Source organism: Trichosurus vulpecula, chromosome 3, assembly GCF_011100635.1.
Source record: "Trichosurus vulpecula isolate mTriVul1 chromosome 3, mTriVul1.pri, whole genome shotgun sequence".
Taxonomy (NCBI): domain Eukaryota; kingdom Metazoa; phylum Chordata; class Mammalia; order Diprotodontia; family Phalangeridae; genus Trichosurus; species Trichosurus vulpecula.
In genome coordinates this window covers 155,959,044-155,986,058 of record NC_050575.1, presented here as the reverse complement: position 1 = coordinate 155,986,058, position 27,015 = coordinate 155,959,044, and the positions used below count along the sequence as shown (strand labels likewise).

The window sequence follows — 27,015 nt, the reverse complement described above, 5'->3', positions numbered from 1 at the left end:
TATGGCCTCGAGGCTGAAGGTTCCTCACTGCTGCTCTAAATAATGCTAATGTTTCTAAAAGAAAGACACTGAACAAATACAAAGTGTCGTAAATGAGCTACAGTTAATCCAGGTCCTAGAGTTCAGGGCTTAGAAAAAGGGGCTCTAGTTTACTGTTACTACATACTAGGAACACTTCATTTACCTTAAAGCAGAGATGTGAAGGTCGTCTCTATTCTTCAGATCATCCGACTTTTGATAATGGAAAAAAAAATTCCCACAGACATTAGATATACAGGCGAATCATTTTATTCTTAGAAGAACTTTCGTGATATAGTTGAAAGAAGAGAAAATAATGGGTTGCCTGGGCTCAAGTAACTATCTGTTCTGAACTCTGCAGATAAAATTGATACTACCTAGCTTATTACCTAAGTGTTCTGCTTTTGTCAGCCTGCCTTATGTTAACATCAACATTATAGGTCCTGTGAAGGCAAGGATTGTTCCTTATCTTTTCCTTGTATCGTTAACAGCACTGGTACACATATAAGATACCTGAGAAGGTAGCTATAATTAGTGGTAAGAACATGGGTCTCAAAGTCAGGCAGACCCAAGTTTAAATCCCACTTTCAATACTTATTACTCTATGGCATCAAGGTCAGCTACCACACTGATGGTAAATTCTTCAACTTAAAAAGGCTACAAGCCAAGACCAAAGTGGAGGGAGTATTGGTGCATGATTTTCTGTTTGCAGATGATTGTGCACTCAATGCAGCCTCCAAAGTTGAGATGCAACATTTTAAGGATGGATCAATTCTCTGCTGCTTGTGCTAATTTTCGCCTAACAACACCAAGAAAACACAGTTGCTCCATCAGCCACCACCGCACCATCCATATGTGGAGCCATTAGTTACAACAAATTGAGAAGTTCTAAATGCTGTGGGTAAGTTCATTTACCTTGCTTGTGTACTTTCCAGGGATGTACACATTGATAATGAGGTTGACACACACATATACACATTGCCAGAGTTAGCTCAGTATTTGGGAGGCTCCGAAGGAAAGTATGGGAGAGGAGAGGTATTAGGTTGACTACCAAACTGAAGGTCTACAAAGCTGTGGTACTGAACTCATTGTTATATGCCTGTGAAATCTGGACAGTCTACTAGTGCCATGCCAGGAACCTGAATCGCTTCCATTTGAATTGTCTTAGGAAGATTCTGAAGATCAGCTGGCAGGATAAGGTACCAGGCACTGAGGTCCTTACTCAAACTAAATTGCCAAGCACTCAAGCTCTGCTTCAGAGACTGCAACGAATGCAAAACTTACACTTGCCAAAAAAGACTGTTTCATGGAGAATTCACACAGGGCAAGTGTTCACATCGTGGTCAGAAGAATCAATACAAGGACACTCTGAATGAAGACTTAAGAACTTTGGAATTGATTGTGTGACATGGGAGACACTGACATGGGACCACTCAGCATGGCATACCCCTATCAAAGAAGGTTCTGTGCTCTGAGCAAAGCAGAATTGAAACAGTTCAAAGGAAACGCAGGATGCACAAAATTAGATTACGCACTCAAATGTTCACACAAACTATTTATGCCTAGCCTGTGGTAGAGCATTCCAAGCTCATACTGGTCTGATCAGCCACCATCAGACACACTGAAACTTGACTCTAGTATAGTGATGTCATTTTGGTCCTCTTCAAGAATGAAGGGCAATAACCAACCAATCAACTCTACGGCCACAGGAAAGTGGCCATTGGTAATATTAATGTTTGGTTTTCTAAGTCAATTTGTGGCCAGCAGGGATACCTTTCTATTTGAGTTTGATACCACTACTACAGAAAGACTAACTTGAAGACAACCGGTACCATTCTTCTAATGTGCAACCCTATTTTGAACTGACCTCCAATTTTGTATGTGTGTGTGTATATACCCAATGCTTACTTAGCACAGTGCCTGGCACATAGTAGATATTTAATAAAAGCTAATTGACTGACTGAATTTTGTTCTCTCTTTTGAAATGGATAATTTTGTTTTCTTGCTGATCACTTTGAATTCTGTTCATTTATTATTTTGGCAACTGAATTTTCCTCTTTTTTAAACCAAGTTATCATAAAGATATAATTAGAGAGCTGTTGTCTGTATATTCAGTTGATATTCACACAAAGGAAGGTTTTAAGCAGGTTGGGTCAACACTTTTGGGTCAGATTTATAAGACATGGACAAAAGTGGCAGAAGAATCAGAAGATACAGATGAGTTATTATCTGCACCTCTGGAGGGAACAGCTATGTTAAAGAAACCAAAGATCCACTGTAACACTGAAGTAGCTAATGATTTATTGTTTGTTAATGTTGTTAAAAAAAAAACCCAAAAAAGCTCATTTAAAAAAAAATCACCTGTATTGTCTTTATTCCCTTATTTTTTTCTATTTCCCTTTGAATGACCAAAAAAATTTTTAAAAGGTTGTTGGTTTGCTGACTCTATTTTCTCTAAATGCATGCTTAGTTCATTAAAAATATTTATTCTTAATTTACCAATGTTTTCAGAGATTTAATTTTTTCTCTGAGTACTACTCTTATTGGATTTCATATATTTTGACATACTGTCTTATTATTAGGATCATTCTTTGAGGGAACGGAGCCAAGATGGCAGCTGGAAAGCAGGGACTTGCTTAAGCTCTCCCCTAGGTCCCTTCAAACACCTATTAAAAATGGCTCTGAACAAATTCTAGAGCTGCAGAACCCTCGAAATAGCAGAGGGAAGCAGGGCTCCAGACCAGGACAGCCTGGATGGTCGCTGGAAAGGGTCTATCTCACAGAGCTGGGAGCAGAGTGGAGCAGAGCCCAGCATGGGCTGCACCAGGACCAACCAGACTGGGAGCCAGGCGGAACAGGCATTAGCACCCTGAATCAGTGAGCTGTGGCAGTTACCAGACTTCTCAACCCACAAACACCAAAGACAACAGACAAGTTTAGCGGGAAAAACTGCAGGGATGAGTGAAAGGAGTCAGCAGTCAGCCACCACCCTGAGGGCAGTGGAGGTGGTGCAGCTCTGAGGCTGCTTACAGAGCTACAGCTGCAGTTGCTTCTGGCCCCAGGCCCACCCAGTGGGAGGAATTAAGCAGCAGATTAGAGCGGGAGTGCAAAGCCTGCTTTGCCCTGCCTGGATCTGGGCTACAATCCTGGTTGGTGGTTCTTGGGGTAGGAGGAGTGCTGGTGTGGCACAGCTTGCTGTGTAGAAATAGCTATGAAAACAGCAGTGCAGCCCCTCAAGCTTGGGACAAAGTATTCTCCACTCTACAAGCAGTCACACCTCAACAAAAAGCTCAAGGGTCAAGTAGTTGGCTGGGAACATGAACAGGCAGTGAAAACAGACTCAGATTCAGACTCTGGAATCTTTTTTTGTTGACAAAGAAGACTAAAACATACAGCCAGAAGAAGTCAACAAAGTCAAAGAGCCTACATCAAAAGCCTCCAAGAAAAACATGAACTGGTCTCAGGCCATGGAGGAGCTCAAAAAGGATTTGGAAAAGCAAATAAGAGAAGTAGAGGAAAAACTGGGAAGAGAAATGAGAGTGATGCAAGAAAACCATGAAAAACAAATCAATGACTTACTAAATGAGACCCCAAAAATACTGAAGAAAATAACACCTTAAAAAATAGACTAACTCAAATGGCAAAAGAGCTCCAAAAAGCCAATAAGGAGAAGAATGCCTTGAAAGGCAGAATTAGCTAAATGGAAAAGGAGGTCCAAAAGACCACTGAAGAAAATACTACCTTAAAAATTAGATTGGAGCAAGTGGAAGCTAATGACTTTATAAGAAATCAAGATATTATAAAATAGAACCAAAGGAATACAAAAAATAGAAGACAATGTGAAACGTCTCATGGGAAAAACCACTGACCTGGAAAATAGATCCAGGAAACATAATTTAAAAATTCTGGGACTACCTGAAGCCATGATCAAAAAAAGAGCCTAGATATCATCTTTCAAGAAATTATCAAGGAGAACTGCCCTGATATTCTAGAGCCAGAGGGTAAAATAGAAATTGAAAGAATCCACTAATCACCTCTTGAAAAACATCCCAAAAAGAAAACTCCTAGGAATATTGTCACCAAATTCCAGAGCTCCCAGATCAAGGAGAAAATACTGCAAGCAGTCAGAAAGAAACAATTTGAGTATTACAGAAACACAATCATGATAACACAAGCTCTAGCAGCTTCAACATTAAGGGATCAAAGGGCCTGGAATATGATATTCTGGAGGTCAATTGAGCTAGGATTAAAACCAAGAATCACCTACCCAGCAAAACTGAGTATCATGCTCCAAGGCAAAATATGGACTTTCAATAAGATAGAGGACTTTCAAGATTTGTCAGTGAAAAGACCAGAGCTGAATAGAAAATCTGACTTTCAAACACAAGAATCAAGAGAAGCATAAAAAGGTAAACAAGAAAGAGAACTCATAAGGGACTTACTAAAGTGGAACTGTTTTGTTTACATTCCTACACGGAAAGATGATGTGTGTAATTCATGAGACCTTTCTCAGTATTAGAGTAGTTGAAGGGAATATACATATACATACATACATACATACATACATATATATATATATAGACAGAGGGCACAGGGTGAGTTGAATATGAAGGGATGATATCTAAAAAAATAAAATCAAATTAAGGGATGAGAGGAATATATTGAGAGAGGGAGAAAGGGAGAGATAGAATGGGGTAAATTATCTCACATAAAAGTGGCAAGAAAAAGCAGTTCTGTTGGAAGGGAAGAGGGGGCAGGTGAGGGGGAATGAGTGAATCTTGCTCTCATTGGATTTAACTTGAGGAGGGAATAACATACACAATCGGGTATCTTACCCCACAGGAAAGAAGGGGGAAGGTGATAAAAAAGGGTGGACAACAGAAGGGAGGGCAGATAGGGGAAGGAGGTAATCAAAAGCAAACACTTTCAAAAAGAGACAGGGTCAAGGTTGAAAACTGAATAAAGGGGGACAGGATAGGAGGGAGCAAAATATAGTTAGTCTTTCACAACATGAGTATTGTGGAAGGGTTTTGCATAATGATACATGTGTGGCCTATGTTGAATTTCTTGCCTTCTTAGGGAGGGTGGGTGGGGAGGGAAGAGGGGAGAGAATTTGGAACTCAAAGTTTTAAAAGCAGATGTTCAAAAAAAAAAAGTTGTTTTTGCATGCAACTGGGAAATAAGATATACAGGCAATGGGGCATAGAAATCTATCTTGCCCTACAAGAAAGTAAGAGAAAAGGGGATTGAGGGGGAGTGGGGTGACAGAAGGGAGGGCTGACTGGGGAACGGGGCAATCAGAATATATGCCATCTTGGAGTGGGGGGGAAGGTAGAAATGGGGAGAAAATCTTGTGGAAATCAATACTGAAAACTAAAAATAGTAAATAAATAATAAAATATTAAAAAGAGAGAAAGGATCATTCTTTGAACAGTTATATATTCCTCTTTAACCTGCTTGTGATTCAGGATGTTACTTAGTCTCCATTTAGGTCTATATGTTTTGCTTGTTTCCTGTATTAATGGTAATTTTCATTATATAACAATCTATAAAGAAAATATTTAATATTTTATGTCCTAAATCATGATCAATATTTGTAAAGCTATTACTAATGCTCTGAAATAGGTATGTGCTTAAATATTCCCAATGAGAAGTTGCCATAGGTGTTTCAAATCTAATTGTTCCAATGATTTATTTAGCTCTGTTTTGATTCTTATCTTTCTGCTAGATTTATAGACCTGTTAAAAAAGAATATTAGGTTCCCTACAATTATTATGTAATTACCAACATCTTCAAAATTCTGTTAGCTTTAGAGAAGTTGTTAATAATGCCATTCGGTACACATATATTTAATATTGTTTTGTTGCGTATGATGTCTTTAAACATAACAGAATTGACACTAAATTTTTATTACTGCCTTGTCTGAAAATCATGGTTTCAATTCCTGCTTTTCTAGAATCAAATAAAGGAAAACAAATTTTGTCCCAATCTTTCCTTTTCACCTGGTATGTCTTTGTTTTGAAATATGTTTCCTGAATATAGTAAATTGCTGAGTTTTTTCTTATCCATCCTCCACTCTCTTTCCTAGAGCATTAATCCATTCACTTTTAAGGTTCTAACTCTCAAGTTTGTGTTTTCCTCTACAGGAATTGTTTTCTTCTCTTTTCAGTCAATATTTAGTCCTTGTGACTTATTTTGCTTAGATTAATTTGATTCCCGTCATTTCCCATCAATTCTCCATTCTGCCTGCTCCCTCATTTCCAGGCCAATTACTTAATTACTTTTTGAGTGAGTGAGTGAGTGAGTGAGTGTGTGTGTGTGTGTGTGTGTGTGTGTGTGTGTGATTTTGCCCTTCTACTTCTCAGTCTGGATAAGAAGTATGGTACACAATCTGCCATGTTCCTCTCCCCAATCCATTCTTTTAGTTTGAGCACTGTACATTTGACCATCCCATTTTCATAAAGGGCTAATCTGAAGAGGAGTAGACAGTGAAGTTGTCAGAATAGTAATATCAGTATTTTCGTATAGCAGTTTAGATTTACAAAGCACCTGACAAAAGTTATCTCATTTTATGTTCACCACAACCCTGGGAGGAAGGTGCTACTACTTCCATTTTACAAATGAGGAAACTGAGGAAGAGGTTAAAGTGATTTGCCCAAGGTTGCATAGCTGGTATCTAAGGGAGGATTTGAACTCCAGTCTTCCTGACTCCAGGTACAGTGTTCTACTCACTGTGCCACCAAACTACTTACATGTATATTGCTCACACATTTATATACATAGGAGTTACACATATACATATCTATAACAGTGCGTTTATGTCACTTGGACCTTAAATCAGCTGTATAAAATGGCTATTGCAAGTATTGTTATCACTAATTTATAGATGAGGAAACCAGTTAGGGGAAGTTAAGTAATTCACCCCTAAGGCATATGGCTATAAAATACCACAGCTAAGATTCAAACTTATATCAATTAGTTCTAAGTTTTTCTAATCTGTGATACTACCTCCTGAAGATAAATCAAAAATATACAAGTGAGAAAAAAGAAGTATGTTTCTTTTGCTACAATTGTGCCCAACGTGTTAAGCAGTAAAATAAAAATAAGGCAACCATGGTAACTTAACTGGAATTGGTTGAACCTTGTATTAAATGACACTTTAGGAAGCAGATTTAAGTGGCATAAAGTGCTTGTGAATACACACCTGTTTGAATTTGTACAAGTCATTGCATTTCTCATGGAAATCCAAATCCAAAAGTTCCTTCTGAAGTCCTTCCAAGAAAGTCTGGCACTGGATGAAGTTGGGGATCACGCAGTGATGGAAGGGATCTGGGTCTATGACTATGGCATCTTTCATTAAAGAAAATACTGTTAATATTTAGCTGGGGAGGTCTGAATGGGATTTAAGGGAAAGTGATCAATAGGAAATAAAACTTCATGGTCTAAAATTCAGAGGAAGAACTAGTGGTCTTCCACTTTCTATTTACTCTTATCCTGTTTTGTGTTCTGTTCGCCTCCTATTCTCTGAAGCTCTATCCAGTTTATGCACTGTTCTTCCTTAACTCTTATTGTACACTTATTTATGCAGCCCAACCTTCTCTTCTGACATCCAGTCTTGCATCATGAACTGGACATCATGAACTAGATATCCTGGGCACATCTTAAACTCAATTATGTCGAAAACTGAAGTTATTATCTTTCCCTCCCAAACCCTTCCCTCTTCCTATCAAGGGCACCACTGTCGTCCTAGTTACCTAGGCTCACAACCTAGGTGTCATCCAAGACTCCTTCCTTTCAATCCTCGCAACCAATCTGTTGCCAACGTCTATCCCTTACAACATTTCTAAGATATACTCCCCTTTTCTTCTCCAACATTTCCACCACCCTTTGTGCAGGCCTTATGCCTAGACTCTTAACAGCCTGCTGGTTGGCCTCTCTGACTCCTCTCTCCCCATTCCAATCTATCCTCCACCCAATTGTCAAAGTGATCTTTCTAAAGCACAGGTCTGACCACATCACTCCCACACTCTTTACTAAAGCCCAGTGGTTCCCTATTACTTCCAGGATCAAATATAATATCCTCTGTTTGGCTTTTAAAACCTTTTATAACTTGGCCTACTCCTACCTTTCCAGTCTTTTTACATTTTATTCTCTTGTACCACAGTCTGGTTCATTTATACTGGCTTCCTAGCATGTAACATTCCATCTCTTCATTCTATGCATTTTTCACTGGTTGTCCTCATGCCTGGAATTCTCTCTTTTTCTCTCTGCCTCCTTACTTCCTTCAAGTCTCACCTAAAATCCTACAGGTCCTACAGGTCCTCCTTATGTAGTCCACCTTCCCTCTGAAAGTACCCTCTCCAATTTATCCTGCAATATATCTTGATTGTACATTTGCATGTTGTTATTTGCATATGGTCTTTCCCATTAGATTGTGAGCTCCCTGAAGGCTGAGACTGTTTTTTGCTTTTCTTTGAATCTCCAAAGCTTAGCACAGAATCTGGCACGTGTTAAGGTGCTTAATAGATGCTAGCTCACTTGGATGGACATGTCTTGACTGAATTTTGTACTTTCATTCATACAACTATTTATTAAGCACCCATTATATACAAAGTACTCAAACATTTTAATGATTCTTTTCCCCCAACCACACTGTAAACCCCCTGAGATCAGACACTTTAAAAATTTCTAATGCATCTCTCCCAGGTCTTTGCAACAACATCAACGAATAAAAATCCCTGGCTCCTTTCTTTAGATCAGGAGGCCCTTTACTGGCCCAACAAGAATCTTTTCAGGTTGACAGGACCATCAGACTAAACTCCCCTGGCATAGAATTAGAGAACTCAAGGTCATTGGTAGGCAAGGAACAATCACCTGAATGGGGCTGTATGGGTTACTACCAATAACTGGGAGAATAAAGGACGGCTTTACGGAGGAGTTGGTATTTTCAATTCATTAAGCACCGAGAAAGCGCTGGAGTTTAAGACCCAGTCTATGCTCAAGAAAAGCACATTCCACAATTTTGAACTAAGCTTTGCTAGGAAAATCTTTCCGCAGGATCGTCTCCCCTTTCAGTCTTTCGGCCCAGGCTCCGCCCCTCCCGGCCCTGCCCCCTCTAGACCCCGCCCCCGTGTGCTTCCAGCCCTCCCTTACCCCTTCCCCCCCTCCCCCCCCCCAACCAGAGCAGTAACTCCGTGCGACCGACCGCCCGTGGTTACCGTGACTGAATCTCGTCCTGCGGCTCCAGGCCTCAGCCACCTGTTTTTTCAGCAACTCTTCACGGATAGCAGCCGAGAACTCTCCTGTCAACTCCCGCTTCCCCTTCTTCTTTCCCTTTGAGACAGGTCCCAGATCCGCGCGCCGTTTCCCGCTCATACCTTCGGGTTGCTTTGCCTCCCAAGCTAGGAGGCTGCTACGAGTAGCGCGCCATGCGGCAAATGCTTTGCACCCACTGCTACTACAATTCCTAGAATTCCCCCACCACTCACGATACGCCCAATGGAAAAAAGAAAGCCGGGAAGAGGCGGGGCCTAACTTGTCTTTGCCAATGGGTGCCTCTGGTGGTGCAAAGTCCTTGCTGTGATTGGCTATGCGACGCTCTGGTTAAGGAGACTAGCTCCCTTCTACGATTCGAGCCCGACGCTGCGGAAGGATAGGTCAGAGTGGACTTCCGGTGAGCGTCGGCCCTCTTCTCTTGTGCCTCCATGTTAATGGCGGTAGCGGTTGCCGAAGTGGGACTCTAATCCGGTTTCAAAGGGGAGCAGCTTTTTCTTTCAGCTTCCGTCTGCCCCTGCCAGCACTCGCTCGCCAGCATGTCTGTTGTGCCGCCCAACCGTTCGCAGACGGGTTGGCCCCGGGGTGTGAACCAGTTCGGGAACAAATACATCCAGCAGACCAAGCCTCTCACCCTGGAGCGCACCATCAACCTGTGAGTGACACCCCCCCATCATCCCGCTCCTCGGGCCGCGACGTGCCCCTGCCTCACGCTTTCCCGCGGCCCCCAACTCCCTCCACGCCCCGAGCGCGTCCCAGACGCCGCTTCGATTTTTCCCTTTCTCCCCTGGAGCGTTCCCTCAACTCCTTTTCCTGAGGCGCGCGCCATCGGCCCCCTCGAGTCCCGGGCCCCCGTGGGCTTGGCGCGCTCCCACCTCGCTTTGGCGCGCTCGGCTTTTTACTGTAATGTGGGCGTGCCCCAGGCCACCCTCCTCTGCCTGAACCCCCAACCTAAACGTCACAGGTTTAAGGACATCGTACACTACAGTTCCGTAAATTTCCAATGGAAGATATAGAAGGCGTTTTCAGTCTGTCAGTAAACATTTCTGTACGCGACAGCCCCTGCCCTGGAGGAGCTCACAACGGAATGAGGGGGAGACCATGTGCTAACGGATTTCCATAAGCTGGCCATATACAGGATAAGTAGGAATCAGTAGGGAAGGTACCAGCATTCACAGGATTCGGGAAAGGCTTCCTTTAGAAGGTGGCATTTTAGCTGGGATTTGAACCGGGAAAGCCTGGAGGCGAGGATGAGGGCGAGCATTCCATGCAGGGAGACAGGCCGAGAAAATACGCAGGGTTGGGAGATGGAGTGTCTTGTGGGTGAGGAATGACCAGGAATCATTGTCGCTGGACCGAAGAGTAAGTGAGGGAGGTGTAAGGTGTAATAAGACTGGAAGCCGGGCAGGATAGGTTATGACTAACCCATGGTCACACCAGGAGTATATGACACATCTGGGAATTGTAAAGGTGTGAAGTCAGTCAATGTGCATTTACTAAGCACCTGCTTTGTACCAGGCACAGTGTTAAGCACTGGGGATACAAAAAGAGGCAAAAGATTTATCATGTCTATAGGTGGTGTTCAAACACCATTCTCGAAGAGCTCACAGTCTAGTGGGGGAGATGACACACAAAACAGCTATGTATAAACCAGGTATGTACAGGATAAATTGGAGATGATAAGTAGAGGGAGGGTACCTTCTGAGAACATCTAATGTAAATGAGGTTCAGTGGGAGGGGGGGATGACTTTTTATATTTAAAAAAACCCATAAAAATAAAACTTCCCTTTCTTTATCTTTGGGCACCTAATTGAGAGGGGCACTAATAGGCAACTTTCTCTTTCTGGCAGCCAACTCCATTATTTACCAAGGTTCCCATGTATTGTGGGTTCTTTCAGTGGTCCCTGCTTAGACGTTTGGTTGGATTGACAAGTGGGAGGAAGCTTGAGATCTGTTTTTTGCTTTTCCTTGGAAGGATACTGCTTCTCTTTTCCACTAAGCCAGCATCCTGGCACGTTGTACTGCATGTGGTACTGCATTGTTGCTATGGGAACCCATTCTTTTCTAAGAGACATTGGTCCTAGAAAAGCATATCTAATGCATTCTCCACAATGAATATGTCTTAAGGTTTTTACTTAAACTTTAAGGTTCTAGTTTTTGAAATGCAGATTCTGTCAGGTAGATAATTCACATTTGGAATCTCATACCAACAAATGGGCAGCAGACATTTTTACTAATCAATGAGTGTGCATATCATTCTGTGGGAATTACTGTTCATTTTGTCATTTATTGAATATTACAGAGTTGACATAAATGTAGGCACTCATTTCTAATGGAAAAAGTAAGGCCTCTTAAATTTGCATTTGGTTAAGAAATAAAAGGAAAGGCATCATTACAAAGAACTTAAAGGTTAGTTTGTATCTTTGGTATTTTGGAGTAAGATGTAGTCTGCTGATTTTTATCTCAGCAATTTGAAAGTAATACCTGGAATTGTTGTCAGACCACCAAACCTGAAAGTATTCAAATCGAGCTGCTTAATCCTTTAATTAGTGTATGTATGGTCAGAATTAATGTTCACTAATAATCTTCCAACTCTGATGCTATAGACTTGTGGGCTAGCCTGGAAACAACCAACATTTATAACATGTACATTAAAAAAGCATTTTCGGTTCTAAAAATTAACAATCTTGGAACACAGTTTGTTGGAAAGTTGGGGACTGACTATATTCAGAAATATTTGTTGCTTAGTAGACCCAAGTTTTTTATTGTTCTGGGTGGGCAAGAAAAATACTAAACTGAAATTAAGCTTCATCCTTTGTTTCTTCCCTTTCAAAGTAATTTTTGTTGTTGTTGAGTTTCAGTTGTGTCCTGCTCTTTGAGACCGCATTTGGGGTTTTCTTGGTAAAGGTACTGTAATGGTTTGCTATTTTCTTCTCCAGCCCATTTTACTGGTCAAGAAACTGTGGCAAACAGGGTTAAGTGACTTGCCCCAGGGTCACACAGCTAGTAAGATGAGTCTTAAGCCATGGTATTCTAATCCACTGCTCCTCCTAATTGTCCTTCAAAAGAATGTAGGTAAAAATTTTACTTAAAGAACCTTTTAAGAATAGTTTTCATAAATGATCTTTGACTTTTAATTTTTCACTTTGACAGCCCTACAGGGGAGTAGGGACTACATCTTTCAGCGTAGCTATATTATGTCTAAAGACGGTATTGAGCCCTTTAGCAAAATAACATGCGTTAGTGAATTTTGCTGTATTTTTTCCTGTCGTTTAAGAGTTAATTTGAAGTGAGAAAGTGCCTATAATCTAATTTAGAAATATCAAAGTGTTTGGTTTTAGACTTCTGTTTGCTCTTTTTTGGCATTAGAGTTATGGATTAGGAAAATTTGTGTTACCTGCTACTGTCAGAATTTTTTGGCAAATTAAGAACTAATGCATATATAGTAAAAACCATTCTCCCCAAAGTATGGGGATATATTAGGAAGGCAGAATTTATGATTTCAAAGAGAATCTCATATGTGCCTAAAAGGTCCGGAACCGCAGGATATAAGGAATTCTCTAGGCAGAAGGCAGGAGAACTAAAGCATGTATTTACACTCCACAGTAACAATCCCACAAACCAGCGTCCCCATTTTGATATTTTCATCAAAAGCTTCCAGGCCCAATAAGTCCGCCTCACAAGAGTAACTAGGAGGCCACAGAGAAGCGAGATGGTATAAGGCAGAATCGTATACATGCTTCCCCTCTATGGTAAGAAGATTACCCACTAGCCTCTAGTCAGCTCTGCTACCGGCAGCTCAGCTTCGGCTGTAGGCGTCTCTGGCTCCATCCGGAAAAGGAAAGGAGGATCTTCAAGCTGTCCTCTCCCCTCTTATAGAGTTTTTGACATCATCAAGCGCCGCCTGAACGACCAGGCCCGATTGGTTCTTGACTTGGCCCCTCCCCCAGCGTAGGCCACGTTAACACACCTCCCCTCAGCCAGCGCCACGACTCATCACACAGGAAGCTCTGGTCCTGCCCCGGAAGAGCAAGCCCCAGCGTCCAGGGAAGCTCAACGAGGCGAGCTGAGTCATTCAAAGAAAACAAGGTCCATTCTGGCTACAGGGGAACACTTAGATTGAGGGGGAGCCACTTGCAGATAGAAAGGGAACTGTAAGATCCTAAATTTTTAAAATTTTCCCACAAAAATCCTGAATTTTCCAGGGCCTGAATATCTGCTGTTCAGCTTGGGCAAGGGACATATCTGTGATTTGGCATAAGGAGTTTCCTCCTTTCGTCCTCCATTCCCTCCTTCACTTCTCCCTTCCTCCCACTCTCTTGTCTGGGAGCACGGAAAAGTTGATTTGCCCTGGATCAGACAACCACTTTGTGTCGGGAGCATGACTTGAACCCAGATCTTCCTGACATTCTTGCCAGTTCTCCATCCTCTAAGTTGCTAGGTGATGCTGGACCTGGAATTATGAAGGCCTGAATTCAAATGTAGCCTTAGACACTAGTCAGGTGACTCAGAACAAATTACTTAACTAATCCCTCCCAGTTCTTTATTTGTAAAATGAGGATAATGATAGCACCTACCTCCCTGAACTATAAAGTTTAAATGAGATAACACAGGTAAAATGCATTGCAAACCTTAAAGCCTATATAAATGATGGCTGTTGTTGTTATTATTATTACCACTTCTTTTAAGATGCTAATGTGTACTGTGAATCATCCCTCTGGAAGACGTCCCTTTGGAGGACTGGGTATTTCCTGTCTTGATCGTACAGGTTTATCATTTGGCACAAAAGGGCTGAAAAATCAAAACGGCTCTTAAACTGGAAAGTAGAGAGAGAATTCAGGATGAATTGATCCAAAAATAGAGTTGTCTGAGAGGCATCCTTTCAGAAAAGTTTTAATGAAAAATGTAAACAAAAATGGAGCACAGTAAGAGTACAGCTAGAGGAATGAATGTGCTGATGGAGTTGGTATGATTCAGCTGAGAGAACCTGAGGGGCTTAGGGATATGGTACTTAACCAGGGGAAGGCTATAGAGAGACACCAGCCCAGTTTGTGAGGAAATTGGCTGTTGATTTCAACCTGAAGCTATAGTGGAGCATACCTAAAAAAAAATGTTCAGTTTTTAAAGGTTTGAAAGAGCTCCTCCCAGGTGGATGGAGAGTTGAAAAAGAAGAGAAGTGGTGGCAGTCTGGACGAGAGAAGTAAGGACAGAAAGTGACATACTAAGGTGTGCCCGGTAAATGTACACTGAAATCACTCTGGTTAATCCTTTGTACATTTCAGCTTGATTGCAAGTGGTGGAAAGAGTGTGGCTGAAGAATGAAAAATTGGGAAAAGCTATAAACCCAAGAATACGGTCTTTTAAGGAACAATTTTTTCCTTACAATCTTTGATCTTAGCAGAAAATCACCAGACAAATGGTGATTGAGAAATTGGTTAGGAGAACTTCCTCTGGGGGGATATGATCACATTTTGGCACAGTACTTTCTTGACCTTAATGTTTATGAGAAGTTCATAAAAGAACTAAGGAGGAGATGGATAGTTGTTGGTTAATATCTGTTTAGAAGATTGACATTCCTATATAGGATTACTCCTGAACCTGATACTAACTAGTACTATAGTCTGTAACATCACACTTATATCAGAAGATCTCTAAACAGAACAATTTGGATAGCACTTGAGAGGTTTTTACAATGGAATTGGATTGTAGGTTTTTGTATAGGAGTCCAGTAGATACTTGGCACCTACTGTATACAGAGCGAGAGGCATGCAACTTAGTGTGGTAAAGAGAAAGTGGGAAAGACCTAGCTGGGTTCAAATTCAGCCTCTTATTCATAATAGCTTTGTGACCATGGGCCAAGTCATTTCACCTCTCAGTGCCGCCAGAAAACTCCTGAGTTGTCCCAGAAAACTGTATTGTTTGAGCAAGTTTCCACACAGACATTTCTAAGTAGTAATAGAATCCTGAGTCCCAACGAAACTTTTGTATGTTTGAATATGTGTTAGCATATAAATATATAGAAATATTCATAAGCACACAAACATAACAAACCATGTAGTCTTATCTGACACTAGCTGTTCCAGTCACTTAATGTCTCTGAGCTTCATTTTCCAGGTTTTTAGGATCTGCTTCATAGTGTGGGTGTGGGGGGGTGTTAATGGGATTTTAACATTTGCAAACCTTAAAGTCATATAGAAAGCCAGTTTTTAATTACGTATTATGCTAGATACCATGAAAGTTTATAATCTAATAGTAGATTGTTGTGACTGATTGTGTGACCTATCATTTTCAGATTATGCACTTTATTTTGTTTGCAGGTACCCACTTACAAATTATACCTTTGGTACAAAAGAGCCCCTTTATGAAAAGGACAGCTCTGTGGCAGCTCGGTTTCAGCGGATGAGGGAAGAATTTGACAAGATTGGAATGAGGCGGACTGTAGAGGGTGTTCTGATTGTGCATGAGCACAGGTTACCCCATGTGTTACTTCTGCAACTGGGCACAACTTTTTTCAAACTGTAAGTGTTTGAAAATTGATAATCAAGTTGCCTTTATCAAAAACTGCTTTATCAAAACTGCTATATAACGCAACTTGTAAAGTATTAGCACTAATGATTGCGAAATGATTTTCCTTCAATAAAATGGCTAATTATTACTGTTTTTAGATGGAAGACAGCAGTCCTTTTCTACTGCCCTACTTTTTAAATAGTGTGTATGTAAAATATAGTTCATTTCTGTTTATTACCAATGTTAGAAATTCAGCCATATTGAACTTCTTTAAAATGGGTTTTTCCAAGTTTAATCACTATACTTAATTGCATTACTTTTTATGTGAGGAGTTGATATTTCTAGCTGAAGATGAATGGTCTCTTCCCCTTTGCCCCTTAAATATCATAGGATTTTGCTTATAACATTTGTTAACAAAAGTTTACTTTTACTATTTAGATTGATAATCCTCATGGTAATCCTCATTTAGGTTGACATTCCTCATGAAAACATATGTTTGGCCAGTAACTGTTCAACCTAGAAGGAAAGGTTACCGTTGAGGATTTTTGGAGCCATATTACACTGCAGTTAAAGAATAGATCCACTGCAAAGCAGCTTCGCTATTCTCTGTTTTCTTTAAACTGTCTTTCTGCTTGTTTGTGTATCCTCAAGTGAGAAAAAAATGGGGTGGGCAGATGGCTGGTAGATAGATTTTTATTTGGAAGACTGACAAACATAATGAGATTTGTTTCAATAGGTATTTGCAGTGCTAAAATGTTCCATTTTATGTTGCCATTGAATGTTCAGCATTCTAGAATCAAAGGTTATTGATTTTAAAGCCCTTAAAATTCAATTATTTCAAGTTTGGATCAAACTTATTTCAACTCCTAAATAAGAGAGGTAGTAAGCATTTGTTAAGCACTTACTATATACAAGATACTGCTAAATTCTGGGAATACAAAGGCAAAAACAGTATCTGCCCTAAACCAGCATATATTCTTTTGGGGAAGATGTGAGAATGTTAATAAGTAGTACCTATGAGATCTGTTCAGAATACATGAAATATAATATAGGAGGGCAAGGCACTAGCATCTGGGGGATTGAGAAGGGCCTCTTGCTGAAGGTCAGATTTAAACTGAGTCTTGAAACCAGTAGGTGGAGATAAAGAGGGAGGAGAAAGTTCAAGGCATGGGAGAGAGCCCATCCAAAGGCATGGAGACAGATGTGGCTTGCTTGAGGAAATGCAAGTAGTTGATTCTGGAGCTAACAGGGAGCCACTGGAGCTCATTGAGCAATAGGAGTGAGGTGGTCAGATCTATGCTTTAGAAAAAAAGCACTTTGCAAAGAACTGGAAATTGAGGCGATGCCTGGCAGTTGGGGAACAAGTTGTGGCATATGACTGTAATGGAATACTACTGTTCCATAAGAAATGATGAGCAGGGAGATTTCAGAAAAACCTGGAAAGACTTACATGAACTGATGCTGAGTGAAATGAGCAGAACCAGAACATTGTACACAGTAATAGCAACATTGCACAATGATCAACTATGATAGACTTAGCTCTTCTCAACAATACTATGATCTAAAACAATTCTAAAAGACTTGTGATGGAAAATACTATCCACATCCAGAGAAAGGACTATGGAGTCTGGATGCAGATTGAAGCATACTAGTTTCACTTTTTTTTTTTCTTTCTCATGGTTTTTCCCTTTTGTTCTGATTCTTCTTTTCTAACATTACTAATGTAAAATATGGCTGCTCAGCATGGTATGCCCACACCAGAGGAGGTGCTGTGCTTTCTGAGCAAAGCAGAATTGAAATAGCTCAAAAGAAATGTAAGATGTGCAAATTTAAAAATCTACCCCAAATCTTCACATGGACTATTTGTGCCTGACCTGTGGTAGAACATTATATTGATCTAATCAGCCACAGTTGGATACACTGTAACGTGACTCTAGCATAGTGATGTCATTTTGGTCCTCTTCGAGAACGAAGGACAACAACCAGTCAATGTGTAAATGTGTTTGACGTGATTGTACATGTATTACCTGTATCAGATTGCTTGCTGTCTTGGGGAGAGGGGAGGAAAGGGAGAAAGAAAGAAAAATTTGAAACTCAAAATCTTACAAAAATTTGTCTTTACATGTAATTGGAAAAAAATTAAATACTATTAAGTGCAAAGGAAAAAAAAAAGAAAAACCATTTTGGCAGTGGAATGGAGAATAGATTGGAGTAAGAGATATTTGAGGCAGGGAGACCATTTGGAGAGCAATTGCAGTAGTTCGAGTGAGATGATGATAACCTAACTTTGTGAATGGAGAGAAGGGGACAAATACCAGAGATGTTATGAAGGAAGAAATGACAAAATTTGGCAATGGATTGGGTATGTGAGGTGTGCAAGAGTGAGGAGTAAAGGATAACACCAGAATTGCAGCCATCATGACTCAGATGGTGATACCCTCAAAACAAATAGGGAAGTTGGGAAGTCCACGTGGGTTTTGCAAGAAAGATAATGAGTTCCATTTTGAGCATGTGGATTTGGAGATGCCTGGGGGACATCTGATTCAAGTTATCCAAAAGGCAGTTAATGATCGTGCTAGGGCTGGATTTTCAGGATGTCCCAAAAGTCTTAGTGCAGTTTTAAGCTATTAATAGCTTAAAACATTAACTCTTAAAGCCAAACTAAGGCTTTTGGGACACTGTGGTTCTGGAAATTACTTCCATAGAGAAGATAATTGAACTGTGATCACCAAATGAGAAAGCATAGTGAGAAAGGATAGAGCCTTGGAGAGCGTTGCTGCTTAGCAGACATGGCATGAAGAACCAGCAAAGGAGACTAAGAAGGAGCACGTGGACAGTTAAAAGAACCAAGAGAGAGCCACGTCATGAAAATCTGGAGAGGCTAGTGTATCTAGGTGGAGAAGAGGATGAATAGTGTCAAATCACATAGAGATTATGATAGATACATAATGAGAAAAGGCGTTTAGATTTTGCAGTAAAGACGTTTAGAGAGGGTCTGTTTCAATTAAATGGTAAGATTGCAGGCCATATTACAGAGGATTTAGAACAGGGATGGGGAACCTGTGGCCTCAAGGCCACATGCGGCCCTCTAGCTTCTCAGGTGTGGCCCTTGACCTTGAGGGCCACAGGTTCTGCACCCCAATTTAGAAGGAAATGAGAGGAGTGAAGTCACCTACTATGGATGGCTTTCTCAGTTATTTAGCCAAGAAAGAAAGTAGAAATACAGGATAGTTGGAAGTAGGGAGGTTAGATCAAGTGAGTTTTTTAAGAATGGGAGAGCCAGGGGCATGTTTCTAGGTAGCCAGGCAGGTACCAGTAGAAAGAGATTAAGGCTAATCAGGAGAGGGGTAGTAGGGATAGTGAAGGGATATCTGTTTGGAGAAGTCAGAAGGAAGATAGGATCAAGGATGCATATGATAAAGTTTACCTTGGCAATGAGAAGAGCCACCTCTTCATTTTAGACCAGAGTGAAGGAGATAAGTAGGTATTAATAACTGTAGCTTTTTCACAATGTTCTTCTGAATATTTTAAGGCTTGGTATTTGAAATAACTGTATATTTTATTTGGAAATTAAAATTCTACTCTTGTGATTTATTGGACAAAACAAATGGTGTAGCATTTTTTTTTTGTAACATTTTATACAATTGACTGTCATTTCACAGACCTGGTGGTGAACTTAATCCAGGAGAAGATGAAGTAGAAGGACTCAAACGTTTAATGACAGAGGTATTTTCTTTTACTTCACTATTTTAATACAAATGCTATCAAATTGGTGAGTAATTAGGATCACTCATGTATAAATGACTTAGATTTATTTGGAGTTTGTCTCATTGAGGTTTTAGTTTTCATTGATTAAAATTTAACCACAGAAGTTATGGCAGATTGTGTTTTTTTTTTAAATCTTTATCCTTTGCATTATCTCTCTTAATAATTATTGTGATTCTAAGTTTCTTACCTTTTAAAAAATCATTCTAGTGTCAGATGCTGAATACTTTATGACAAAAATATACAGGACAGTGTGATTCTTGAAGACACAGTAACTCTTAGAACTTGTTCTAGGCTGGATTTTTGTGTAAGAAAAGGTGTCAGTGATACCAGAGCAGTTGTTTGGTAAAATGAAGAAGCGTATTTCTGTGCTGTTTGGGCAGAAATTCTTTAACATACCTGAAACTACATCTTGAATGATATAGTGAAAAATATAGATATGGCCACTTGTTTGCACTAGCTGAAATGGCCCATTTATAGAATCCATGGGTAAAAGAAACTAGTTAATGGGTTCTGGAAAAAAATCTCATTTAGACAGTAGGCTGGCTTAAAGGGGTTACCAGCTGTACAATTTTGTTGTACAGTTTGAAAAGAGTAATAGATTTGCTCCTCAAGTAGCCAGTTCGGATTATTCAATTTGAACTAATTATGAATGTTGTGGGATTGACAGCACAAATAGGTAAAATCCTTTAGAGAGGACAAATCATTAGTATGGAAAATCTTTAATCATATATTTACTACCAGTGATGTTGCTAGAAGTGGTCCCTATAGCTAGGAATACAGTACCTATATAATGTTTTTTGCTAACTGTAAATAATTTCTTTTTGATAGATACTGGGACGTCAAGATGGTGTTCTGCAAGATTGGGTCATTGATGACTGCATTGGTAACTGGTGGAGACCAAATTTTGAACCCCCACAGGTCAGTGTCTTAAGTTATATTTGTTGAGGTTTTGGGGCAAAATGTAAGTTCCTGTTTTCAGCTATTTTCAAATAACTCTATAACACAATTTTAAATTGTGCAAAGAAAGCAACTAAAATGTCCTCCTCACCCTTTGAACCAGAGATTCCACTGCTGGGCATATCCAAGGACGAGAGTAGTGAAAAGAAAGATCCCATATATTCCATAATACTTAGAACAGAACTTTTTGTGGTAGCTAGGAATTGGAAACAGTAAATGCTCATTTATTGGGGAATAGCCAAACAAAGTTGTAGCACAGGAATGTAATAGAATTTTTGTGTACTGCAAGAAAGGAGATATATGAAAAGAAGCTGAGGAAGACTTATGTGAATGGTGCGAAGTGAAGTAAACACAACAAAGAAAAATGATTACAGCAAGCCAAATAGGATGAAATTAATGGAAATGGAATACCAAGAAATTGTAATGATCAAGCCTGGCTCCAAATTAGATGTAAGAATACACCTCCTTCCCTCTTCAGAAGGGAAGAACTTTGGGTGTGGAATATCATATATAATCTAAGACTTGGTTGATGTGTTGGGTAACTGCTGATTAAAAAAAAATCTTTATTATACGGGATGGCTGTTGGGAGGTGGATGAGGGACATATTGGGAAATTTGGGTAGTGTAAAAGCAAAAGATACCATTTTTTTTTAAATGACTAAAGTACAAATAATTTCATCTTAAGAAGAGTTGCATACCTTTAACATTTCTTTGAAAGTTAGACAAGCTAGTTAGTTTAAGGCCGTGTGCACTAACTGGTGAATTATATTTTTCCCCTATTACTCTAGTAAAATCAGATTGCCTTTTTTTCTTTTAAACGTCTGTTGAAATCCTGTTTTTATGTCACCTTTATATAGCCTCTCAACCATCTCCTACATATTGTAACAGAATTTTTAAAAGGGGAAGGGGAGCAGTTCACTAAAACTAACAAGCATATCAACTCTGCCAAGTATATGCAATATTCATACCTCCAAAGTAGGGAAGGGAGGTATATTTCCCCACTTCTTTGGAGATAAGCTTGGCTTACCTGTTTTCTTACTACTTTGGGGGAATTTCACCTCTAAACTGAGGCTTAAGATTTTGTTTTATTTTGCTTGGGATTTCTTACCAAACCCTTTCCCTCCCCCCACCCCTTTACATAATATGGGAAGTTTGATATTGGCAACTATTTAGTGAATTCTCTATTCGAAAGTAGTAGTTTGTCAGATTTTGCAGTGTGGGAGATAGGGTCAGTTTTTCCAGTAAGGAAATCTTGACATGTTTATCCTGTACTTGATTAAAGAAAGAGTTCTTAAAAACTGTATCTTGGTTGAGCCTTCAGGGTACTTCCTAAGTATGCTAATGATATTACTCATTCAGACTTGCCATATATGATACCAATTGTATATCTTGTACTCAAGAAAGTGGAAATGCAAGTTTAAGGAGAAAAGTATTGTCTAAATTTTCATGTAGAAATACCCCTTGTTCTTTTCATGCAGAAGTATCCCTTAAATTCTGCAGTTCCTTAAAGAGTAATGGCTTAGTTTTGTTCTATTAATGAAAATCCCCTGAGAAAATTAGAGCTATCAGAAAGGTCAGAAGACAAGAAGTGGAAAGTTTTGGCTTAATTTCAAACTAGCAACATGTACATTAATATATTGTCCGGTCCCTAAGAGTGCATGGTATATAATATTCTGAGTTGCCTGTATTTTTTCCCATAGAAAATTTTTGTACAAGTGAAATCAGGTAAAAGTTATCAGGGAAAGTATCATGAAAGGATAGTATGTGGTCTGAGGGAGATAGGAGACAGGCCACTTTTCATTGGCTATGATTTATAGCTGCATCTATGTATATGAGCTTTGAATCTTTTTTTTTTTTAAACCTCAATTGGTAAAACGATTTTTTCACCCATCTGCTATCTTTCTGTCATTGCTCATTTGCCTAGTTCCTGCAGCATTGTAAGACCAGTGGATAGAAGCAGTTTGCCTTAGGTTACTGCAAAGTAGGGATAACTTTGGGTAAAATATGCTTTAAAGGGCTGAGACCGGTATTTTTATTAGTATGGGAGTGCCCCTGGTGAGGAATTTCTCCCTACCAGTGCAGATTGGCACCTTCTCTGCAACTCAGTCTTAAGTTACTTGAGGCGACCGAAGGTTAAATGATTTGTCTAGGGTCACACAGCCAGACTGTGACAGGAAAGGGACTTAAGCTTGGGTCTTCCAACGTTAAGGCCAACTATCCACTATGCCCTGATGCCTCAATAAAGCTTATTTTTTTTTAAACCACGGGCTCACCTATGTTCAGTTTTGTGAACTTGAGCAAATAATTTTAAATCTCAGTTTCCTCATTTGTAAAATGGTGCAACAGTGCAAAGTGAAGTAAGCACAGCAAAGAAAAATGATTACAGCAAGCCAAATAGGATGAAATTAATGGAAACAGAATACCAAGAAATTATAATGACCAACCCAGGCTCCAAATTAGATATAAGCATACACCTCCTTTCCTCTTCAGAAGGGAGGAACTTCAGGTGTGGAATATCATATATAATGTAATATGTAAGACTTGGTTGATGTGTTGGGTAACTGCTGATTAAAAAAAAAATCTTTATTATAAGGGATGGCTGTCAGGAGGCAGCAGAAGATGGGAATATCACATGATCTATAGGGAATCATCAAGATCTAAAACTCTTTTTTTTGTGTCCTTGTATAATTTCCTGATAAATGACTACTTCATAAAGACATTTTAAGACAAGCACATCAGGATTTTAGAAAATTTAATTTTGTGATGGAGGAAGGGAAATCATGGATTTGTGTTTTTAAATCAAATTTTACTTAAAAGTCATTAAAAATTTTATTATTTTTAAGAGGTCTGGAATCTGCTGGCTAAATATTCAGGTGCTTTTAGTGATTTACTTTTAATTCTCTTTTATTGTTTTAGTACCCATATATTCCAGCACATATTACAAAGCCTAAAGAGCACAAAAAACTCTTTTTGGTACAGCTTCAAGAGAAAGGTAGGTGTTTACTGCTGACATAGTTTTACTACTAAGACTCAGAAAATTTTAGTTTTTTTAAAAAGTTCTTTAGAACTTTGAAGGAAACTAGCTTAAAACATTTGGTAATTTCAAGGCATCAATTTGAGATTAAGGGAATTACCTACTTAACACATATACTAATTATATATTGTTTGCTAGTATACTGAGATATTGACTGGACTTGGATGTCAGAGGTTCGACTCACTGTCTCTGAAGCCAATTCTCTATCCGCAGCTGCACACCTGCCAGTCATAAAGTATAGTAGAAGGAAAAGTTAAAGTAGCTGGATCTAAATACAAATTACTTTGAAATTGACTAAGCACATCTCATAGCTTGGGCTGTGTAATTGTTCAGACATCAGTGCTGATTTTCATAAACTGCATTATCTTGTTGGGAAAATAGGGAGGACTGAATAACTTTTCAAACTTGATTAGTTTTTTAATCCAACTCATCTTTCACATAGATTGCCAGAATTTTAAAAAATGAATAAAGATGCCTCAAGTTGATATTAGTGTTGTTCTCTAAGGGCAATTAGTTTAAAAGCAGTAAATAAAAGGATATTACTTTAAATGAGGTTACTGAAATAGATTTGCATTAATTTTTTCCAAAATGTTTTTGAACTGTTTCTAATTTCATTAAGAAACCAACAAGAAACTAACTTTGAAGATGTTAAAGCATTATGCTGTGTCAGTTGCAGTTGTGTTATTTTAAAAAAAACAAATTAGAAAAATTAATTTCTTTGTTTAATTTTAGCCTTGTTTGCAGTCCCCAAAAATTACAAACTGGTAGCTGCGCCATTGTTTGAATTATATGACAATGCACCAGGATATGGACCTATCATTTCCAGCCTTCCTCAGCTTTTAAGCAGGTAAACAATGTGAGAGTATCATAATACATTGATGTGTATTGAAGACCTAGAATGTTCTGGAAAGGTCAAGAAGTAATCATTTTTTGGATTCTGGTGCATTTTTATTTTAGAAACCATATTTTAAGTCAGTAAGAAATAGAGGTAATCACATTTAAGATTGCATAAATTGAAACGGTTTAGCTAAAGAGATAGCTTGGGGCAACTAAGGCATGGTGAACTACAGATTAAAAGCTTTTGAATTCAAACCTAGAAGCTCTGTATGCAAGCAAATTTTAGGGAGACAGATATTTCTGTAAATGTGCTACCAGCCATTCCAGGACTGAAATTTTGCAATTTTTGAAGTAATACTTGGCTGAACTACTTGTATTGAAGTGCTTTATCAGAAGAAGGGGTTACTAAGAGATCTTGTTGGAGTATATTAGGTGTACAAATGTAGAAAAGTAATGTTGAATTTCTTTGACTATGCTTAGTATATTACCCCTCTGTTACAGACAGCATAATAAGTAATGAACTAGGTCCTGGGGTTTCTCTATGTCTATGTATTTTACTGTATTTTGTGAGGCAGATATTGGATATCAATTGTTACTTTGTTTTTTAAATTAAAGATCTATAAAAATTATCCCATTAATAAAAATGATTTTTTTTCCTTTTTTTCTAAAAAAAAATTCAGGTTCAATTTCATTTACAACTGAATTCCTGAGCCGTGGAAGAGTAAAAGAAGCCGTCTCTGTGAGCACAGCTATACAATGTAGAAGAATAAACAGAATAGGAAGTTTCTTTTTGTTCCCCCTCCCCCCCTTATTTTTCCTCAAATTGCCTCATACTTTATATTGTTTGCATAGTAAAGTGAATCTGAAGAACTGTCCTAGATAGTGGTGTAAACAAATGTGATAATGTATATTTCACTTTTGGTTCTACCCATACTTTTTGTACAACATTAAACAAAGTGGACCTGTTTCTATTCGCAGTTTTTACTTTATATTAAATCTTTCCTTTAAATCCTTACAGGTGAGGATCATAATATTTCCTTTTAGGCTGGTAGTTATTAACAGAAAGCTGGAGATTTAGTGTACAAAAGTACAATGGTCCCTGTTGTGATGTCATTGTAAGGGTTTTGAAGCATAATCATGTTTCAGGAGAGATCCTTCAGTTATTTCTGAGATTTAGGTCTCCTCACATGGAATCTAAGGATTCTTCAAAAAAGTAGGGACCCTCAAATATTTACTTGGAAACTGGTGAGACTATGTTTCAAAGTCAAGATAGGAGTGGTCTAAAATGAGAGACTACTCTTCAGTTTTTTTATTTAGTGGAAAGGTAAGTCTGTATGTAGTGATATTTTGTTTATTTAATACAAAAACACATCATTTGATATGGACTGTCTTTCCAAATTATTTTTAAAACTTTAGTAAAAACATTGATCTGTAATGGTTAGTTGACACCCTTTAAAGTACAGGTTTTTCATGGTTTTATTCACTGGGTGTTTTGGTGGTCTGAGACATGGATATAACATAAATGTTAACCTAAACTATATGTATATGTGTGTAAATTGAAGAGAATATAGTCATGGATATTAGCACTGAAAATTTCATTCAAAATATTTTTTGTAATCTAAATTAATTTGGCAGTGAAGAAAGGGCAGAAGCTAACTTTTTGTATGTGCAAATAAAAGTACACCCATGAAATGAAGACTTTAAAATCTGTGCCTAATTAAATTTAAATTTATTTGAAAAAGTTTCATGAGTGAAGGAATTTTTCCAAATTCATATTAATAATATCTGCTTTTTCAGGATGTGTGTATATTATTAAGATTTTAATATAGAAATTATTGATAATGGGCTTTAATGGAAAGGAATCAAGAGCTAATTTTAACAACTGATAGCTTAAGGTTTATATAATTAGGTATAAAATCAATATACAGCAGTAAATTGATGTTATAAATGAGTTCTCTTGAGTCCCTAATTATCTCTGATACCTAGTACAGTAATTCTGTTAAATAATCCCACATGTGGGAATTAAACATTATTCCTAAATTCTCTTGTCTCCAGTTGAAAAGCAAGGTATTTTTATTTGCTTTTTGCCTAAACTGAAATACTAGTTGTTCAGAAGAGTGCTGTAGAATTGAGCTGAGCCCATATATATGTGCATTCATAGACTGGAATATCACCTGAAACCTAGATCGTGTTTATTTGCTGTTATGACCAGATGGTACCATTCATCTATTTAGTTAGTTTAATTAGTCATTCAGGAGTTATTGGACTGGCTTTTGGATGGCATCAGTATGGCCTGAATGTGACTTTATTGAATAGCCCTGTTCAGGAAGTTAGGGAGATTTGATCTGGAAAGCCATATAGCTAATTGCTTTATGTCTACCTGGCCTCATTTCGCAGGCAGTGCAGTCTGTTCCCTTTTCCATTCCTACCCTGTGGAAAGTTGCAGATTGCACTGTCCTTTGAATAAGTGCATACTTGCTTCTGCAAGGGAAACCATGTGTAAATATACCTCATCCTTTCTTGATGTACTTTTTGAGGGTGGGAAATGGGGGAGTTCTTTGTGTGTCTGTGATATTATGTGTGTATGATTTTTTTTTCTATTAAAATAGATCCTTGGTCAGA

The 27,015-nt window shown here is 38.7% G+C and overlaps 2 protein-coding genes across 2 annotated transcripts in view; one reads left to right on the top strand and one right to left on the bottom strand.

The window, feature by feature from the left end:
* Positions 1 to 9,512, bottom strand: part of OGFOD1 (2-oxoglutarate and iron dependent oxygenase domain containing 1) — a 22,269-nt gene extending 12,757 nt beyond the window's left edge. Inside the window, exons 1-3 of the mRNA XM_036749088.1 lie at positions 9,237 to 9,512; positions 7,223 to 7,368; positions 185 to 231 (exon numbers count right to left, since the gene is read on the bottom strand). Coding sequence (XP_036604983.1) covers positions 185 to 231; positions 7,223 to 7,368; positions 9,237 to 9,393 — 350 coding nt within the window. The 5' untranslated portion in view covers positions 9,394 to 9,512. The remainder of the gene's footprint in view (positions 1 to 184; positions 232 to 7,222; positions 7,369 to 9,236) is intronic.
* NUDT21 (nudix hydrolase 21) lies at positions 9,199 to 27,015 on the top strand. Its single transcript, XM_036749089.1, has 7 exons — positions 9,199 to 9,946; positions 15,609 to 15,809; positions 19,461 to 19,524; positions 20,395 to 20,484; positions 23,439 to 23,514; positions 24,289 to 24,403; positions 25,074 to 27,015. Exons 1-7 carry the CDS (start codon positions 9,831 to 9,833, stop codon positions 25,093 to 25,095), a joined length of 684 nt encoding a protein of 227 aa, XP_036604984.1. The 5' UTR covers positions 9,199 to 9,830; the 3' UTR covers positions 25,096 to 27,015.

What these genes read in the sequence shown, in the direction of transcription:
- NUDT21 (XM_036749089.1), top strand. Translation starts at nt 9,831, where the DNA reads ATGTCTGTTGTGCCGCCCAACCGTTCGCAGACGGGTTGGCCCCGGGGT. An exon ending in CTGGAGCGCACCATCAACCT is followed by an intron (nt 9,947 to 15,608) that starts GTGAGTGACACC and finishes TTTTGTTTGCAG; the next exon opens with GTACCCACTTACAAATTATA. An exon ending in GGTACAGCTTCAAGAGAAAG is followed by an intron (nt 23,515 to 24,288) that starts GTAGGTGTTTAC and finishes GTTTAATTTTAG; the next exon opens with CCTTGTTTGCAGTCCCCAAA.